The sequence below is a fragment of the Cricetulus griseus genome, assembly GCF_003668045.3.
Source record: "Cricetulus griseus strain 17A/GY chromosome 1 unlocalized genomic scaffold, alternate assembly CriGri-PICRH-1.0 chr1_0, whole genome shotgun sequence".
In the NCBI taxonomy this organism is placed as follows: Eukaryota; Metazoa; Chordata; class Mammalia; order Rodentia; family Cricetidae; genus Cricetulus; species Cricetulus griseus.
The window spans coordinates 219,757,491-219,778,356 of record NW_023276806.1 but is presented as its reverse complement, the minus strand read 5'-3'; the positions used below and the strand labels follow the sequence as shown (position 1 = coordinate 219,778,356).

The window sequence follows — 20,866 nt, the reverse complement described above, 5'->3', positions numbered from 1 at the left end:
GAGCACTTAGAGCTATGAACTTTCCTCTTAGTACTGCTTTCAAAGTGTCCCATAAGTTTGGGTATGTTGTGTCAACATTTTCATTGAATTCTAAGAAGTCTTTAATTTCCATCTAGGAAAGACTCTCAAATTCATGCTTCAAACATTGGACACATGGAACCTATTGGACAATCTGATTTTTATCCCAAATTTAGTATAAAAGGCCTTGAATTATGTTTCCCCCCTTTCTCTCATTTGTTTGTTTATTTGTTTGTTTTCTGAGATAGGGTTTCTCTATGTTGCCCTGGATATCCTGGAACTCATTCGAAAACCAGGCTGTCTTAGAACTCAAGCGCCACCACACCCAGCTTCTCTGTTTCCTTTCAATTGGACCAGAAACAGTTATTTCATATATTGACTCTATTCTTCATTATTTTCATTAAACTGACCATTCAATTGTTTTGTCCTCATTTATTTTACCCATACATTCTCATTATGTTATGTGTTTCTTTCTTTGGAGTGTCATAAGGCTTGGGTTTTGAGTTCATGGTCTAGGCCCTGTATGTAGGCCAAGTTTTTCTACATATTCATTGGTATCTGTTAGACTGCTTTAAGCAGACCCCTCCCCACTTTATCTCTCTCTGCCTTTGCCCCAAGAGCCTTCTTTTAAAAGTATTATGTTGTGTGACTTTTGGGAACAACAGTGCACCTCCAGTGTCATTTAGAAGTGCCTGTTCAATTTTCCGTTTCTGTCAGGAAGACTGCATTATTATCTGTGCTAGCTTTCCTCCTCGACCTCCATGCATATCTCATTTAGAGTAATAATTACCCAAACTATTGTGTATTAAAGTGTGTGTTATGAAAGATAATATGAGGAGGCTTTGAATTTTTTTGTTGTTGTTTATTTTCTAATCTTTGACAGGACACATCTTAGATGAGATCTTGTGCTAACCAAGGAATAGCTTACAGTGATTCATAGTCAAAATCCAAAGTTTTGTACAAAATAGAGTTAAGAAAATTGGACTGGAGTCATGGAACAGAAGCATCTGAATAATCATTTGTAGAAATAGAACATTACCAATGCTCTACAGAGGAGGGGGTGTCAACTGTGTACTTATCCCAATAGGAACAGTGGCGTTGATTTACATTTAATGCTTTTTAGACTTTCCATACTTCAGAAACTTTTTTTTAAAATGAGATTCATTTCTCACATCTGCCTGGTGTCAAGAACATGTTTCTATTTTTTTTTATGCCATGTTGGTAATAATCAACATTTTAAACAGCATGTTCTCCTCAATGCACCATACCTTCCTTACTTAGGTATGTCTTTTCTTCTTGTAGACTTGAGGTTCCTTGTCACCAAAGCTTGAAGACTTGAAGTTGAGCTCATCTTTCTCTGCATTCATTCCTTTTTCAATTGTTTTATGTTTATTATATACTTATAATAGGGGTCTTGCTGTGTTGTCCATGCTGGCCTCAAAATCCTGTTCTCAAGTGAACATTCTGGCCTCAGAATGCAGAATTACCATTGTTACTGCACTGTGTCACCACTTCCAAATTTAATTTATCTTTATGATTATCACATTGTTTTCTCTCAGTGGGACAAAGAAAATGGATTTCAGAGCAGAGAAATCTCCCATGAGACTTCTTGTCTGCTTTGGAGTATCCCTGCCCATCACTGGAAGTGTTCTTCGAAGGATGAAGGCCTGGTCCCTTCTCAGGATATGAGAGCAGATCTGATCACTTCTTATAAGACAACATAGAAAGCAAACAGAGGCAGTTTGAAATAGTATCTGCAGGAATACTCTTTTAGATTCATTTATTTGAAAAAGAAGACTTCTCATATATAATAATTCATCAATGATAGGATATGAGTTTATTATACAAATGTTACTCACTCTTAGTCACTCATAGTAGGTAAGCGATGTATACACAAAATTTGAAATGAAAAATAACAGTTATATTATCATCTCCCAAAATTAAGTACATCCAATCAGATTTTAGGCTCCATATGAGGAAAACTATAAAATTCTGATAAAGTTCAAATATGGGTCAATAAGTGGAGTTATATTCATGCTCAGAGATAGAAAAAATACTGTCAGCATTCAAATTCTCCTTAATTTTATCTGTGTATCCAATGAAATCTCATTGAATAATCTCACTAAGCTAATTTACAGATGCTTTAGTTTCCTTCCTATTGCTTTGATAAATTACCCTGACCAAAGCAACTTAGGAACTAAGGGGTTCATTCTCACTCACAATTCCAGAGGAAGGAGCCTTCCATGCTAGACAAAAACCTGGCATGGGGGGTGGGGGGCAGGTTGCGGGGATGGAGGCAGGCATAGGAAGCTGGCTGGCCACTTTTCATCCTCAGTCTGGGAGCAGAAAGAGCAAACAGGCGCTCCCTCCAGTGACCTCCTTCCTCCCACAAGGTCTTCTCCACAGTGCCAGCATTTCAGGAACAAGAAGAGTGCGAGTACATGAGCCTGTGAGGGACATTTCACATCCAGACCCACTACAGTGAGTGGGAAAACATAGTTCAAAAATTAAGGATAAGGAAAAAGTTTGAAGGCAACATTATCTGGCTTCAACATTTTTTTTTTAAAGCTTCGGGGATTGAGAACATATGGTATTTATAAACAAATAGATCAGCAGGAGAAAATAGAGAAGCCAGGAATAGAACTAAGGTTAACATTGTTAATTGTTTACAGTACAAAATCCAACTGGATCACACATTCCTAATTTCAGAGTATTTGTAATTTTCATTCATTAATACCATTCTTAGAGGATATTTCATTGTCACATGGCAAGAGACAAGTGTTCAGCACACAACTTAAGAAACAGACAGCTTCAGGCTGCAACCTTAGCCGCACTTGAAGTCTTCTGAAAAACACAAAACATATACAGTGGCATTTCCATGAAGTCTCTTTTCCCTTTTGGAGTCGTGAAATGCTTATGAAATGATTTGAACTTGTAAATTCAGAGGAGAATGCAAAGGGTAGTGAGTCAGATTCTTCTGCTCTCCCACGAGGGCCATGGAGTTCAGTAACCCCTGCAGAGCTCTCCCTGGCAAGACCATGGAGCCTCCTCGCTCTCACGGCTGCTTTTAACAAGGATGCCCCGACATGGCTACTGCTGCCACCACCATTGTCGTCAGAATCATCATCATCATCTCAGGTCTAGGACCAGAATCATGACAACTGTGGGTGGGGATGGGGTGGGGCCAGGCTCACTCTAAAGTACAGAAAGAGAAAAATAAGAAAACCAAACCACTACTAGAAGACTTGAATAGCAGCAAATAATATTTCTGCTGTTTCTGAGGCTCACTCTGCTGTCTAGGATGGGGTGGGAGCTGGGCACTGAGGTGTCTTTCTGTAGTGCCTCAGTTTGACAGGCTTCATAAGCCCACTAGATCAGTGCAGTGGATCCTTTAGAATTCCATGTTCAAATACAGGTGAACACCGAAGAACCTAAAAGATGACTTTTATGAGTATAAAATAAATAGGTCAAATATTTTATTTAGCTCACTGTCATTTCAGAAAGTAGTAAGAAAATAAATGTGATCAAAAGAGTATTTGATAGCTCAATGGTGGAGAACTTGCCTGCGTACCTTGGGTTCCATCCTCAGCATGTCTACTTCCCTTGCCTTCTCTAAGGAACAGGGTATGTAGTAATGCCAGAATAATAAAGCTTGGTTAGTTCTGAATCACCGTGATTGACAGTATATAAAAGATCTGAAAACACCAAGGATTCTTCGATTCCCATATGTTTGTTTAATTTTTACTGTGACTGAAACTCTTTGAGTCAAGTATATACCCAAGGACTCATGTGTATAAAAACAGCATATAGAAAGTTAATTATTTACAGCTGTGTTTATAATAGCTAAATTTGAAAATGATGCATGCCCATCTACAGAAAGTAGATACACAAAAGATACTATGGTATAGTTGTCAAGATGAATTAGCTAGAATTACAACTGTGGTTGCCAGAGGAAAAATCTCAAATTTAATATTGAGTGACTAAAGTACGTAATAAGACGAGAAGTACACTTTGCAATTTTTGAAACTTACATTATATTATGTGTATTCATTGGCATCTCTTGCTAGACAAAAACAGTTTGTGGCCATCTCTACTATAGAAATAAAGGCAATAAAATTATAGGAAAACAACTAAGGGGCTTCCCCATTTCTGTAATGAATTATTTTAAATAAAAAACATGATTCACATATCACACAGTGCTCATATTTGATCAAGCTGGAAATTTGGGTTCTTGAGTGTATGTTTTCAATTTCATACCAGTATTCCATGATGGCATATATAAAATGTATGTGTACATTTAGAACTACTTACACATTTCTCAGTATTAATAAAATGTGCATCTCAGGAACATACATAAATAAGCATACATCTGAGTGTATATAAGCATACACATGCACACGTGTGAGTATTGCATATTTGAAGCACTGATGCAGTCAGTCCCTGATGTTTTTCCTGAGGGACTAGGTGTTAGGTTCAAAGGGTATTTTAGCTGTATCTGTTAGATTTCATTAGGCACAAAACATGCTAGAGAGCTTCCAGGCTTTATAGTTACTTTTTTTTTTTAAGAATATGTGTGATAAACTGATTCCTTTCACTATTACTTTTCTAGCTTTTGATGGAACTTATTTTTTGTAATGTCTACATGTGTACATACTTGATATGTTTATGTAGGTATGTGTGCATGTGTGTTATGTAGAGGCTAAGAGAACAATTTTGAGTTTTGTTCCTCAAGGTGCTTTACCTCTTCTTGAGATAGAGTGTCTCTTGGGCCTTGGATTAGCTAAATGTGCTTGACTAGCTTGACAGCAAGCCCCAGGATTCACATGTGAACATTTTCACATGGTTTCTGGGTGTCAAGTTCAGCTCTCTGTACTTGGAAGGCAAGCCCTGTGCTAACTGAGCTCTGTCACTTCAATCTTGAAAAGATACTAAGGATTTGGCTACAGTCTGGAGCTTATTGTGCAGAAGATACGTTTGGAGTCAGCAAAAGTTTGGTCAAGTTACTTTCTTGGTTTAGCAGATGAGTTCACTGTGGGTGCTGTTTTCTCTTTTTCTCCAGAATCCAAGTCAATGACCAGATTGTAGAAGTGGATGGAATCAGCCTGGTGGGGGTCACACAGAATTTTGCAGCAACTGTTCTGCGAAATACCAAGGGCAACGTCAGGTAAGTCTGAGGCTTTCTAATGAGCAGCTTGGTAACTTTGTACTTTATGGATGGCAATTCCTCCATAGATATTTATAATTACAATGAAAATTTTGTCTGCATACTAAAAGAGTGGGAACAGGTCTGTTGCTAAGCTGTATGGTGTACCTTATGGTTAACACAGTGGAATTGCCATGGCAATGGAATTCCTAGTCACCACCTCAGTAAATAGTAATTTCCTTCTCAATTCCTTTTAGCAAAACCAGTTTTGGAACAATTGAAACTGAAATGGATGTTCACACCCCAGGGGCATGCATTATTATACAAGTAGACTGAATAATTTGAGGCAGTGCATTTTAAGAATCTGTTCATTGTTTTTAAGAGTCTGCCAGAATCTATCTTTGGTGAATTGTATCGTTCCTAACTTAATAGGACAGAGGGTACAATCTTCAGGCCTTGGAATTTACATCTAGTACTCTGGTTGTAACAAGTATGACTGTTAAATAAGAAAACCATCTCACCCAATTCTGGTTGAACTTTGAAATCAGTTTTATTTAATTAAAATTTCCTTTTTGTGAAAGCACTGTAAATATGTTGTACTTTGACAAAGTCTCATGAATGAACACTTTAAGGAGACACAATTTAGTGAGTGTAACTGTGAAAGTAGCTCAGTGCTCCCCTCGTTGAAATGAAACTGCTGGTCATTGTGAAATACTGTTGAGTGACATCACTGAAAAGAGGACAGCGGCATCCTTGGGCGGCATATTTGATATTGTATAAGCACGAGTTCCAGCTTTCGGCTTTGTCAGTAGGCAAGCATCACATGATGCTGAAAGGATGTCTGAAGGAATACAATGGGAACAAATGTGGACATGGGGTCTGGTGTTTCTACTCACAGTCTTCAGAAAGGCAGGCAAAATGATGTCATGGAATCCCTGCCATGATGCTCTCTGGCTCTGTGGGCTCCTTAGTAAATACGATGGCTGTTCTTCAGATTGCCCTGTGGCATCCACACATCACTTCCCCACGTGGTACAAGACTTGCTTGGCAGCTGCTCATTGGACATCAGGACAAACTCAAAGACTAAATAGGATGCCCATTCAACTGGTAAGAATGCATCTCAATTGGAAGAATTTGAAAGGACAGTAGGTCACACCTATTTTGTTTGCGTCCTCTCTATTGGTCAGGTCGTTAGTGTTAATATTTCAATACATGAGAAATGGCAAGTATCTTCTTTTTTTGTTTGTTTTTGTTTTTTTGACAGGGTTTCTCTGTGGCTTTGGAGGCTGTCCTGGAACTAGCTCTTGTAGACCAGGCTGGTCTTGAACTCACAGAGATTTGACTGCCTCTGCCTCCAGAATGCTGGGACTAAAGGCGTGCGCCACCAACGCCCTGTGGCAAGTATCTTCTTAAGTAGTTTGTCTCATTGCACTCTATCCTCTTTTCATTCTATACTACTACTATCTCTAGTAGAAGAACATATTTACAGCTTTGAAAATATGAAGTGCTGCTATGGAAAAGGGAATCGATCCTTTGTTTACTCCTGTAGTTGATCTAATACAGAGGAGTAGAAATAATCACAGATCCATCACAGCCACCTCCTCTTGAACACTGCCAATGGCCCTGCACTGGGTGTGGAAGCTCTTGGGCCTGTTGCTGGTGATCTCATCTGGCTGTGCTTCCATGCGCTCCTGTGGTTCCACAGCAATCATCATCCTTCAGACACGACTTGTGTGGTGTCTGTTTAATAAAATGCTGGTTGGCCAGTAGCCAGTCAGGAAGTATAGGTAGAGATACCAGACTAGGAGAATTCTGGGAAGAGGAAAGGAAAAGACACAGTCACCAGCCAGACTGAGAGAAAGCAAGATGAGAATGCCTTACTGAGAAAATGTACTAAACCATGTGGCTAAAAGTAGATAAGAATTACGGGTTAATTTAAGTTGTAAGAGCTAGTTAGTAATAAGCCTAAATAATAGGCCAAACAGTTTATTGTTATTATAAGCCTCTGTGTGTTTATTTGGGACTGAAAGGCTGCAGGACGGGGCAGGACAGAAGCTTCTGTCTACACTGTGTCAGAAGAAGACTGTAGCAAATGCACTGTACAGTATGTTTTGTGACATGTGACTAAGCTAGAGCTGGTCTGCACTGCTCAGGTGCTCAGCTACGGAATGCCCTGGTGCATGGTCCTGATACTGACAAAAACTGTGTCGTGGACCACCAGGGGACAAAGGATGACTTTGTCATGCATGCCAGTGTATAATTCCTGAGTAAGACAAAGCAGCCTATCAGAACTGTATATAACAGTAAATGGGTTTACAACTTGCCAGGATTTCCTTGGCTGTTTTGGTTGACTTTCCATTGTCAGTTTGAATTGACTAAGTTAGCCCACAAAGCTGATAAAGCATTAATTAGCAAATGCATCAGTCATCTACAGACAGGTCACCCTTCCCAGTGTGGATAGACATCATGCAATACCAGAGGTGCCGGGAGAGGTCCAGAAGGATGAATGCAAACTTTGTTTGAGCTAGAATGTCTCTTCTCGGGTTCTTAGACACTGGCAATGTCAGTCTCTGGCCCCGAGACTCCTGCCAGGACTTACTCCAGTGGCTCCCCTGTGGCACACAGAATCTACAGGGCCAGTTATATCTAACAAATATATATGTATGGATGGATCTGTTCACAAATCACATCTTTGCTGATTGCTTATTTTACTCTGTTTACTGCGTAGAAATCTAAGTTAGCCTAATAACATTGCCGTGTTGCCACCTAGCATTCATCCCATGACCCTCTGCTGATCTTGTCCTTGTAAAGCAGATTTTGTTCTGCTCCCTGTCATATCATTGTGAGCTGTACCCTCAGTCCACTTTTGTTGTTTTGGTAGGTAAAGTGAACAAAAACAGTGGAAGTGGACAGAATCATTGGCATAAGTGAAGAACCTGGTCTTCCACCATTAAGTGTGACCTCAGGACACTGGGAAAGACCTTCTGTTTCTTTTATTGGATACTCTTTTCTTTTTCTCACATGCACGATGTAACATGTGCAAGACCTTGGAGCTAGTACTACAGTTACAGAACAAAACCAACCAACGAATGACCAGATAAGAAAAAAAATAATAAAGATAACTTAAGTGAGTCAAGAAATACACCATGTTTGTGCATCAGTTAATTTTTCAACTTTTTCCAAATTAATCTGGATAACCCACATGGCACCCCAAAGTCTCAGCAGTTTGTTTTATAGAAGTTACTGCTTTTGAAACAGATCAAAGTTGGAGGGCTTTCACTGGCTGAGGGCTGTTATAACCAAGGCAGTCCCCTGGAGGTGTGAGAATCCTGATGAAAACTGAAGGAATTGACTGAGGCTAGAATATAGACCTCCACAAATTTCATTTTTTATTTTCTTTTCCTATTTTGGTTTTTTGAGACAGAGTTGCTCTGTGTAACAACCCAGACTGACCTGGAATTCACTCTGTAGACCATACTGACCTTGTACTTACAGAGATCTTCCTGCCTCTGCCTCTGCTTCTGCCTCCTGAGTGCTGGGATCAAAGGTGTGTAACACCACCACTGAGCTTAGTTTCATTTTTTAAAAAGAGATACCAGATTACTTCAGGGCAAGAAATTATACTGTTCTTACCAAATGGCTGGGAACCTGATTCAAAACAAGGCAAAAAGCTCCTGAGCCTCTTCTTGTAGCACAAATAAAAACCGGTTTATGGTCAATCAGAAACCTAAATGTATCAGCTAGAACCTAAATTCATTTTTAAGTGGGCAAATATTTATGATTTTGACTTAGTTTAAAAATTGTAAAATGTAAGAAAAGGTATAAAAGGAAATAATGGTAAATTGCACTAAAATTTACAACACTTTTCTTTTAAATGATCTTAATGTTACTTAGATATAAGTTTTTAGCACTGACTGTTTGGCTCTGGGCAACCGATTGGTGTGCTTCTCTCTCAGCTTTTACTCAGTTGCCTGAAATTCTCTATGTAGGGTTGAGGCTTCCTGAATTTTCCTCCATTGAAGTACTTGAGAAAGACAATTCACCAAAGGATGTTTTTTTCTGAGTACAAGAAATACCTCCCAGCGTCACTAATCATTGAAGGACTGCACATTACTCAACCATGAAACACTACTACTGTACACTATTCCAGAGGCTGCAGTTTTAAGAATTGGTAGTTTTATGTATTGACAAGCACTATAGATCATCTCGAGCATTTAATGGTGATGGGAATAGAGGTCACACAATTTACAAGAGTTTTGACAGCTTCACCACTTTCCTCCTTTCTCTCCCTTGCTGTGTGGCTGAAGAATACCTTCAATTTCCAGTCTTCCTGCTTTATAGTTGGATACTTTTTAAAGCACACACATGCTGTGCCTGCCACCCAGCAATTCTTCTTGTTTATTTACTCATCACACTAAGACAAATATCTATACAAGATATACACACAGGAACATTATTCATAATAGCTGAAAGAGAGAAATAATTGAAATGTTCTTTAACTGATCATTTGATGAACGAAATGTGCTATATCTCAGCCAGTGAACTACTTCCTGGCAGTGCAAAGGATCAGAGTACCCATACACCCATCTCCATCCATAGGAGTCTCAGAGTCATTACATAGAAAAAGCCAGGCATGTTAGGTAGCATTGTGGCTCACACCTTTAATCCCAGCAGAGGCAGGGGTAGATGGATCTCTGTGAGTAGAGGCCAGCCTGTTCTAGATAGCTAGTTCCAGGACAGCCAGGGATACACAGAATAACCCTATCTCAAAATAGCGGGGATGGGGAGAGAAAGAAGGGAAGGATAAAGTGAGGGAGGGAAGGAGAGAGGGAGGGACTCGAGCCACACACAGAAGCCAGGGTCCAGTTTGATACTTATTGTATAAACTAGGAAAGGCAAAACTATAATTACAAAATGAGTCTGCGATGACTCAGAGCTACAGGTAGAGGAAGTACTCACATAACCTGCAAAGAAGTCAGGAGTGCTTTTGAACTGATGAAAGTGTTCTATATTCATGACGTTGTTTATTCTACAGCGCATCGTTGTTAACAATCATCAGATTATCCAACTAAATCTTGGTCAATTTTGTTATCCACATATAAGACCGCAAAAAACTGAATTAAAAGTTGTGTGGCATTCTCTGTGATTTTCCTAGAAAGTATCATCGTACTGCATTGATGTTAATGACAATGGCAATGTGAGGAGGAGGAGGGGGGTCTCTAACAGTGGTCTGCCTTGTTGAAATGAATTTCTTAGTGATAATCTGTCTCTTTTATCACGCTGGGTACTTTTATTTTTTAAAGACATTTTATTGCTATTGGCTTTTCTGTTTTACCAGAAAATATTGCCATACAATTATGTGAATCTGAACTTTTTTCTTATTCAAACATGGATTTGCAACATATTTTTTGGGTTTTTGTTTGTTTGTTTGTTTTTTTATCTACAGCTATCAGCAGGACCTACTGTATCTTGGTCCATTATTGTGTGCTGGACATGGTTTCCATGCTTTTTATTCCATTAAAATTCTGTAATCCCAAACACTATATTTTTTTATATTCTAATTTTTTGGGGGTATCCATTTCAAAGCTGGCTCATGTGGACCTCTCTATAGGGTTACCTTACAGCACAGAGAGTGTCCTTTAGATGCAGTCATGTCAGTAACCAAGAACCTGTCACCATTTAGTGTGACATCCTTTTGGTATTTAAATTGATAAAATTGAGTCAGTATATCCCTCTCTTCACTCAAGGAGGTATCACTACACAATTAGTTTATTGTTATAAGCCTAATGGAGAGCCCTGAAAATGTATAGACTATCTTAGAAAAACTGGTTTTGAGGAATAATACTCATTTTCTTCTACTTTGGAAAGTTAAAAGATTGCATTTTCCCCTAAAAAGCAGAAAATATAAAGAAAATATAACAACAGTTATAAACCATTTGAAAGAATTAATTATGAGGGAAAATGACTAGATTCTATTTGAACTCCAGACGTCAATCTTAGCACACAAGGTACAGTACAGCATTGTTATAGATTTTATTTCTGCACGAAGATATTTCTGACAACTGCTATTTGTTCACAGTGTCACTCACATTAGGTTTTGCATGTTTTTTTTGGAAAGTGCCAGCAGCCTGTCTCCCACAGCCATGCATGTCCTGTGTTTTCTTTTTCAGCATGCGAACTGAATTGCTTTGAGATGGAGCTGTGTATCATGTGCAGGCCAGGCTTTTATAGGGATTGAAGTTATACTCAGTAGAAAATAATTAACTGAAGCTTAAATATTTATCCTCTTTGGAAGAAGCTATAATATGCAAAGGCAAATGTAAATGAATGAGTACATGTTTTATAGAGATGCACTGTGCACATGTAAACTCATGCCCGGGGCTCTCATTTCTTCATATGGAAACTCGTCTTCATTGAAAATCATGAATGAGCAATAAATCTTGAAATAATTTCAATTGACTGAAGCATTTCTATGATAATTCTTTGCATTATAGCATAGGTGACAACTCAGAGTTTTCCTTTTTATTGGAATCTTTGTTTTGTGATCGTGTAAGACAGAGTGTCACATCTATGGAGAGTGGCAAAGGAACTTCTACCTGTTTCTCCCCCAGCTATTCTGACTTCTTGATCATATTCTGTGTTACAAACACCGTCAGTCACTGTAGGCCATGCTCTTCCCCCAGAGGAAAATCCACTATGGATTTTACAACATGTGTGAAGGAACACTTTGTTTTGCTTTTGTCTGTTTTAATTCTTTGAGACTGGGTGTCACTATGTAACTCTGGTGGACCTAGAACTTCTATGGAGACAAGGTAGCTTTTAACTTAAAGCAATCCTCCAGCTTAGGTTCTGGGGTCACATGCCACCACCTCCAGCATATGGAGGAGCTTTTAATCTTAATTATGTAAGTAGACAACAATTGCTGGCATTAGGAAGATTGAGACCAACAGAGATTTCCCGAGACAAATTAAGGGGGACTTGACGTGATGAAAGAATTTCCACTATCACTGAATACAGTTTAGTATTTTGTAGATGAACAACTTAATAATTGCGTGCATATATATTTAAACCTGTGACATTAGAACTCTTAGAGAAATGCTATTTCCAGCTAGGATGATAACATTATGAGAAGTTTCTTTTAGGGTTACATCTGTTAAATAATGTGTAGTCTTTATGTTAGGCAACTTTTAAGAAATGGACTTTACCCTTTTAACATCAAAATATGATATAGAAAAAAATACCATAACTAGTACTACATTGGATTAGTACTGCATTAAATATGATATAGAAAAAATACCATAATTAGTACTGCATAAGAATTCACTTCAGTGAAATAGTGTTCATAATTAAGTTTAAATACTTCGAGTCTTGCTTTTAAAAGCTAACACATTTGTATACATGTATTTTTACAGATATATTTTATGTGTAACCTAATCCCAACATGGAAAAGAGCAGGATGTAAGATTAAGCAGTGAGACACAGAAGGCTGGTGTGTCCTTTATCCCTGCTGGCCCCATGCTTTACTGAAAGCAACGGGTGATGGGTGATCAGTTTGCCAGCATTTGCTCAATAGCTTCCAGTTAAATATTTTAAGAGCTGTACATTTCAGAGAAGGGCCATACAAGTGCCAAATTGGGGGGCGGGAGAGGTAAAGTTTGCAATATTTTATATTTAATTAAAATTTTAATATTATTTGTGTGCCGTTTTTGACTAGAGATTGTTTTAATTGGAACTTATTTCTGAAAGCCAGGCATTTATTGTTCACATACAATGTCTGGGCTATTTGCAATTTTAGCCTAGTTAATTGTAAATACAAAGTTAGCTGGTTTATATTTTAACAGCTCACCAGAAATTTTGATAAAAGAACCAAAAGAATCCCATGTATTGTAGACATATAAATGCCAATGAGTAGAACATGCATATTGCTTGGCTTCAAAATAGATGAAAATAAAAAACTGATTTGTTTCGGTTTACTACATATATAAAATATATATTTAGCATATATACACATATATTTGCCTAAAGGATTAGTGAAATACTCCCCATCAAATCTTGCTAATGACTTTTTTAAAACACTGAAAGAAACCATGCTGAAGACCCTAGACCCTAGCTGTAGACATTAACATATCATGACTATGGTAGTTTTAATAAAGATGGTGGCCATAGGTTCATATGTTTAAATGCTTGATCATTAGGGTGTGACAGTACTTGAGAGGGATTAGGAGGTGTGGCCTTGCTGAAGGAAGTGTGTCACTGGTGGTAGGCTTTCAGGTTTTAAGAGCCCAAGCCAGTTCCGTATCCTTCTCTTCCTGTGGAAGATGCCTGCTGGGTCTGAATATAGAACGCTCAACTACTTCTCCGGCACTGTGTCTGCCTGTGTGCTGCCATGATGATAATAGACTAAACCCCTGAAACTGTAAGCAAGACCTAATGTGTGATCCATATTATATAGATAGCTAGTAAATAAAAACAAAAGTCTTCTGAACATCCTTTTATAAAAATAAATTTTATCACAAAAAATTGAAAAAAAGATAGCACACACCAAAAATAACCAAAGCTTATCTGTACATCTTAATGATCTATATGGTAGGATAGGTAGTCAGAGCAGAAGCAATGGAGCTTAACACTGCATTTTACAATTCCACTATGAAATATGTTTTCCATACTTATCCACCACCCAAAACAATAGCAAAAATAAGCCATGACCGTTAGACCTAGAAAAGCATTTAGCTTTATGCCAGCTTCATAACTCCTGTCCATGACCTGCATTCAGCCCTTTTTCTAATAGTTAATTCTTCACAGTCAATTATTTTATGCTTTTCCTGTGCTTAACTTGAAACTGTTTTTAGAACTATGATTAACTAGGGGAGAATTGGGATGGGCTCACAGTAAACATGTAAATACATTCAAATACGTGGAATAGTGGTGCCTACAACTACATTAAAAGCAACAGTAATCAGTTATCAGTTGTTCTCTGAGCACCAAATGCCTGAGCTATTTGTATGTATTTTATAATACTTACTGTACTCAAGTTACAAATATAAAACTAAAGCTTAGAAATATTGACATATTCAAAGTCACAGAACCAATGTGGCTTTTATACTTTGATGGAATTATATTATCAAAACTACTTTTTTTCTTTTTTAGATGCTTTTAACACTTTAAAATGTGCTATTTAAATAATATCTATTCTCTTAAACCATAACTGAAATAAACATGCTAAATTTGATATTTCATGTTGAATTCTGCATTTGACAGATTGCTTACATAATCTAATCTAACATATTTATGAACTCAGCCAAACATAGGTCAAACATAGAAACATATGGAAAGGTAATTTAAGTGTTACATTTTTTTCAACAAGGTCGTTTTCTCATGGTTTTCATGCAGGTCAGTTCTCTTTTGTGTGAACTATGTTTTATTCTTGATCCCTCCCCCAGGTGGATGAGGTTAGATACTAATTTCCACATAAGGAAGATGAGGCATAGAGAGTAGGTTGTTTCCACTTCTGCATGCTTTCACCCTGGGTCATACTTGAAAGGATGGTGTTCTATTACAACAAATCTATGCCATGCATCATAATAGAGTACAGGCGTTAAAGAAGTGTGTAGCATGGTCTTCTACCGTGTCTCAGAAAAGCTGCCTAGATGAATATTCGGGTATACGTCAGCATGTTTAGACGTGAACCATTTTGTGAGCTCTGTTGTCTCTCACAGGCAATTCCTATGAATTGATGAAATAATTTCCATTTCGTCAAACAGTAAGATGATTCTGCATCTAAACTAGCATTGGACAAATAGTGTATTATGTTAAATTATGTGAATAAATTCAGAAAGCTCTGATGATAAACAAAAGTGCCCTTATGATTTAAAGTTCTGGTTTCTTGTGAAGTATTGGGTGATCTTTAGTTCCTGTCAAAGTTTGATCGTGTGTGACTCATTCATATCAGCTTTATCATAAATAATTCTGGTTTGGAAGCAGTGGTCATTTTCTTAAGATAGAAACATTCTGTGTTAGAGTTTTCAATTATATTTTGTGGTTACATAATTTATTACTGCAATATGTATTATGTTATCATTTGGGCATTTGTTGTTTAATATCTCATAAGATTTTTATCAAGACCTTCATTCATCTTTAGAATTAGCAACAACAGATTCAAATGTTTGACAAGAAGTGAAGTTCCAAATCTTATTTTCTCTATAAATTGTATTGAGCAAATGTCCTTAGAAAACATTTCATCATTTTCAGTAAACATTATTACTCCTCAAGATCTGCCCACATAATTTTCAAACAAAGGTAAAGAAGTTTGGACTTAAATGATCAGCACACATGAGGGAATATTTCATAAGGCCCTAACTCTAGGCAAGGAGCTATCGGCAGCTAAGAGCTCCTGAGGAAGGGAAGATCAATTTCCTTTCGGGACAAGACACTGAATGGGTTTTCCAAGCCTATATGGCCAATGCTAATTTGACTCGGTAGACATGTTTTGCATGTGGGGTGTGTGTGTGTGTGTGTGTGTGTGTGTGTGTGTGTGTGTGTGTGTGTGTACTATGTTTTAAACAATAATTACAAACAAAGAAGTCATGAATTCAAGAGAAGTTTGGGTGGCAGGGGAGGAATTGGAGAAGGAGGAGGAGAAATTGTATTAATCTGGTGTACTTTTATATCACATTATTTCCAAATTGACATTAAAAATGAATGGGTTAAATGAATTTGAATTCTATTCTTTGAGCTTTTGTTATGTTTTTCCTTAGTATGTATTTTGTTCATTACTCTGTCACTTTATAATAGATTAGTGATAGTACCTTAAGCCTAACTATGTGGTCTGTTTAAAAACACATTAAAAAATATGTGCATGGTGGCACACACCTCTAATCTCAGCACTGAGGAGGTAGAGGCAGGGATGCTCTTTGTGAGTTTGAGGCCAGCCTCATCTATATAGTGATTTCAAAACCAGTCAGAGTTGGGCAGTAAGACCCTGTGTCAAAAACAAACAAACAAACAAACAAACACATAAACAAACAACAACACTTGAAAAGTGTTGGAGAGATGGCTAAGTGGTTAAGAACTATAGTTGGCTTTTCTTAGGACCACCAACCAGCTCACAAATAAAGACACAGAGACTTATTAATTATGAATGCTCTGCCTTAGCTTAGGCTTGTCCTACTAGCTCTTTTAACTTAATTTAACCTGTTTTGAATCATCCACATTTTGCCTAGGGGCTTTTTACCTTTCTTTCATTCTGTATGATGAACTTCCCTGCTTACTCCATATCTGGCTGGGTGGCCCTTGGCGTCTCCCTGTCCTCTCCTTTTCTTTCTTCTTCCAATGCCTAAATTCTTCCTCCTATTTACTCTCCCTGCCTGGAAGTTCCTCCTATACCTCCTCCCTTGCTATTGGCCATTCAGCTTTTTATTAGACAAGTCAGATGCCTTAGGCAGGCAAGGTAAAACAGCAACACATCTTTGCATAGTTAAATATTCCACAACAAAGAGAAATTGATGTTCCTTGAGAGCACTGGGGTTTAGTTCCAAGTGTCCACATGATGACTTATGAGCATTGATAACTCCAGTTCCACAGGATCTGATGTTCTGACTTCTGTGGGCAACAGGAACATACATGGTGCAGACAGACATTCAGGAATAACATTCAAACACATAAAATAAACAAATCTTTTTTAAAAAACACACATAAAAGGCCAGTCTAGGCTTGTCTAATACAGCTGTTCTAGGATATGAAGTTTTTATATTTTTCTTTATATGTGTAATATGAGGTACAATTTCTGATAAATATGTATTTATCGAAACATAATGAATTTGAATATCAATTTAACACACTAAAGACTTCCTTATCATAGAGATTATAATATCTCTAGTTAAATCATCCTATGTACCTCGTAGCCATTCAGAACTCTCATTTTAGACTAGGAAACAAAACAAAGAATGCTGTGAAACCTTACTAACACGTACAGACAAACACAAACATGGAAGGAAGAAGTCAAAATGTGTTTCCTAATGGTAGATACATTCTTATTTCAAAATGCTAAGGTATCTACAGAAAACTCACAGAAATAGTGATTGAGTTTAACTAGATTGTAAAAGACAAATCCAGGATTTATGATTCAATTACATTTCAGCATTCTAAAATGTAAAAAATAGTAGTATGACATTTACTTCAGAAAGCACAGACTGTTTGGAGATAGAACAAAAAATTGCTTAAGGTCTGTGATATGAGAAAGTGACCATTAAGTAAAGACAGACATATCCCATGTTCATGGATCAGATGAGCTCATATTGTCAACATGGCTTTTCAAAGCAATTCCAGACCCAACCCCGGTGTGTTTTCCTAGAGAAAATAGGCAGCTGACTATAAAGTCTATATGCAGATGCAGAAGAAAGACACACAGAGGTCAAAACTTATCACCTAGTTTCAGGATTTACTATATAACAGCCATGGGAATATTGTATTGGTAGATTTATAAACACATCTCAGTGGAACAGACTGCAAAGTCCAGAAATCATCCCACAAACACACAATCAACTGATTTGCCACAATTTAGTCAAGTAATTCAGGGTTTGTAAAGAACAGTCTTTAACAAATGGTGTTGAAATCACTGGCTATTTAGAAAGAAAAAAACTACCCTTAGGACACATTGTACCTGAATATTAAATTTAACTTTGAGAAGAAATTTTAAATTAAAGGAAAAAAGATTTAATCATAAAGTAGGCAAAAAAAATCTTAAAAATTAGAATTCATTGAAACACATCATTTTTTATTTTACATGTGATTCAACAGTTTATTCATGAAAATCTTCTCAGTCTGCCATTGGCAGGTCTGTGTTTATTATTGTGTTGACAAATAGATGAAGAAAAGACTTGACAACTTCATCACATAGTAAGTGTGAATTCGTCTCCCCCACATGATACTGTAGATGGTCATCTGTTGAAGCAGAAACTGATGATTGTTTTAAAAACTCACAGACATAATTTGAGAAGCGGAGATGTGAAAGCATAAACTGGGAGAGTGTAATAGGTTAAACACATAAATGCATAAATGTACATTTTTTGTGTATACATATCTGCAAGATAAATAGACAAGGATAGGTACAAAGCATGTTAAGAGTCATAGCACCTCAATCATAAAGACAACTCACTTTTTAAAAGTGGATAAACTTTTGAAACGATATTTCATGAAAGAAGAGACCTGGATGGTAAAGTGTGAATTTAGTTATTGTCCTGAGAGCACTGACACCTGCAGATGCCCTCGAGAATGACTGATGCTCCACAGGCTGGCAGCACCAGGTGTTAGTGAGGATGTGCTTCAGGCGTCGGTCTGGTGCATTGTGAGGAGTCTATGAAGTGGTACCCTTTCTTCAGAAGACACCATGGCAACTCTTTGGAAAGTTACACGTGCATTTGCCAATCTGACTCAACTCTATTATTAATTATTTGCTAAATGAGAATGAAAACATATCTGTAAAGGCTCACATGCAAATATTTGTAGTAACGATACATTTTATCTAAAATCCATCTAAATTTTAGAGCTATTAATAGAAGAATACATGGCTCAAATACGTATCCCATACAGTAAAACATTTACCAGACACCACAGTTCCATTTAAGTGAAACTCCAGAAGATCAATGTGGAACCAGAGTGAAGGCGTTTTCTAGAAAGCAGTATGAGGAAATGCTTTGGGTTGATAGAAGTTCCCCATATTTTCATTGATAGAGTAATCATGGGCCTATGTGCTTGTCATTCTTATTGAACCAGACATTTAAAATAGATGTGTCTTACTGAATTTGAATTTTATTTGACAAAGAAAATCTATAGAATCCTTTTTATACTTGACTCCCAGAGGTAAGTGAGATAATGAGCATCTGAGCTGAATTCTAAGCCAGGTCTTGTTTGAAACTATGTGAACATGTTTTGGAAAGGCAATTAACTAGAAACATCTAAAACAAGAATTTTGATCTTCAGTGTCCTTATACAGAAAATGGTGATTTATGGTTTAATACTGGATAAAACAACATCCTATAGTCAAGGGAGATTTATCAATTAAGTGTAGAAAAGACTAAGCATCACATTTAAAATAATGATGCTAAGTGATATTTAGAATCATATGCTGTAGACATATGCATTTTTGAAAAATAGAATCATATATTAATGTGAAAGGGTATAAAATGTTAAATAAAACACATTATACCAGCAAGGGCTCACTCTCTCTCTCTCCCTCTCTCTCTTTCCCTCTCTCTCTCTCTCTCTCTCTCACACACACACACACACACACAATTGGTTAATAATAGCACCTCTTTTTATAATTTCTCTTTTTAAAAACAAATTACATCTAAAACATTCTATTTCTCCTCCTCGTTACCAAAGTGTTTGTAACTCAGCAAAAGTCAGTGTCCCTCCATTAGCCATCCAATGTAGGGTAAGGTCTATTAAAATGTTTTCCAAGCAGTTTTTGCAATATTATGGGACACTGTTGTAGAAGTGTTTTAGATTATCAGGTACAGGAGACAATGTCCTGGCTTCCATGTTTTAAGTCATCAGAATATGTAAAATACTGCAGGAGAGATTACATGTTATAGCTTTCCTGAGTGTTTTTCTTCATGGATGGTCCTTTATTTTCACCTTTCTCTTTCTTTGCTTAGCTGTGTGTGTAAAATCGCTTTCCTGGCTGAGTAAATCTATCATCTCTTAGCTATATGGAGTACATAGGTCATAGTACATTTTAGTCTAAAAAGCCTCTGCTCTGGCTTGAGTGTGGCCACTCTTCTTAGCTGGATGATTGTGACTATGTTACCCTATCCTCTGTTAACCTTTCCACAGGTTCATTATTGGGCGAGAAAAACCAGGACAAGTGAGCGAGGTTGCCCAGTTGATAAGCCAGACCCTGGAACAGGAGAGGCGCCAGAGGGAGCTGCTTGAGCGCCACTATGCCCAGTATGATGCTGATGATGATGAGGTAGGGACCACAACTGTTTCTTCTTGAATGTCTCACCATGTTGCTCCTGTATCAGGCTCTTTGCAGTTTCCTAAGGAGGATGTCATCTACATTGAGCTGAAATTCGACCTCTTGGAAAAGAAATATCACTTGTACCTGATAGTCTCTTATAAGTTAATCCATGGTGTCTGGAACACTGTCAAAGCAAAGCAGTCTTAACTTTTAACACACTATTGAAAAGAAATTCATAGAAACAAGCAGAACCCATATAAATAATGGCTGTACCTATTGTTGGAATTAGATGGTGTTTCTTTCTGCTTTATATGTTTTCAATGATTTCCAAATGTTCTAAAATAATATGTATTACTCTTTTTTCTCTTTGGAAGAATCAGTAAAACATCTAAATGAATACACACACATACACAAACAGACAGAAAAGCACTGGAGATAGCTGAGGTTTTCCAGAGGCTTCCCCCTCATCCCAGGAAGAGAAAGTTTTTTTGGATGTGTTCACAGTGATCTGTGCTAACATAATGCAGAGCAAAGCATTTCCACTAGTACATGTCCCATGACACAGGTACATATTGGAATGATCTTGCATCCTGAGCTCTGTAGAAGATCAAGTAAAATGAGTCAACACTAACTCCCAAGTGAACACGGCTCTCCGGAACCCTTGTGTGCTGTAATGAGACACAGACGCTGGACTGTTTCTAATGTCAATGCCAAGTACACACTGATAGGCTGGGACAACACACTTT

General features: G+C 37.4%; 1 protein-coding gene across 1 annotated transcript in view; it reads left to right on the top strand.

Annotated features, from left to right (window-relative positions):
• Ppp1r9a (protein phosphatase 1 regulatory subunit 9A) overlaps positions 1 to 20,866 on the top strand; it is a 262,450-nt gene that overhangs the window by 158,269 nt on the left and 83,315 nt on the right. Inside the window, exons 4-5 of the mRNA XM_035451403.1 lie at positions 5,078 to 5,182; positions 19,994 to 20,129. Coding sequence (XP_035307294.1) covers positions 5,078 to 5,182; positions 19,994 to 20,129 — 241 coding nt within the window. The remainder of the gene's footprint in view (positions 1 to 5,077; positions 5,183 to 19,993; positions 20,130 to 20,866) is intronic.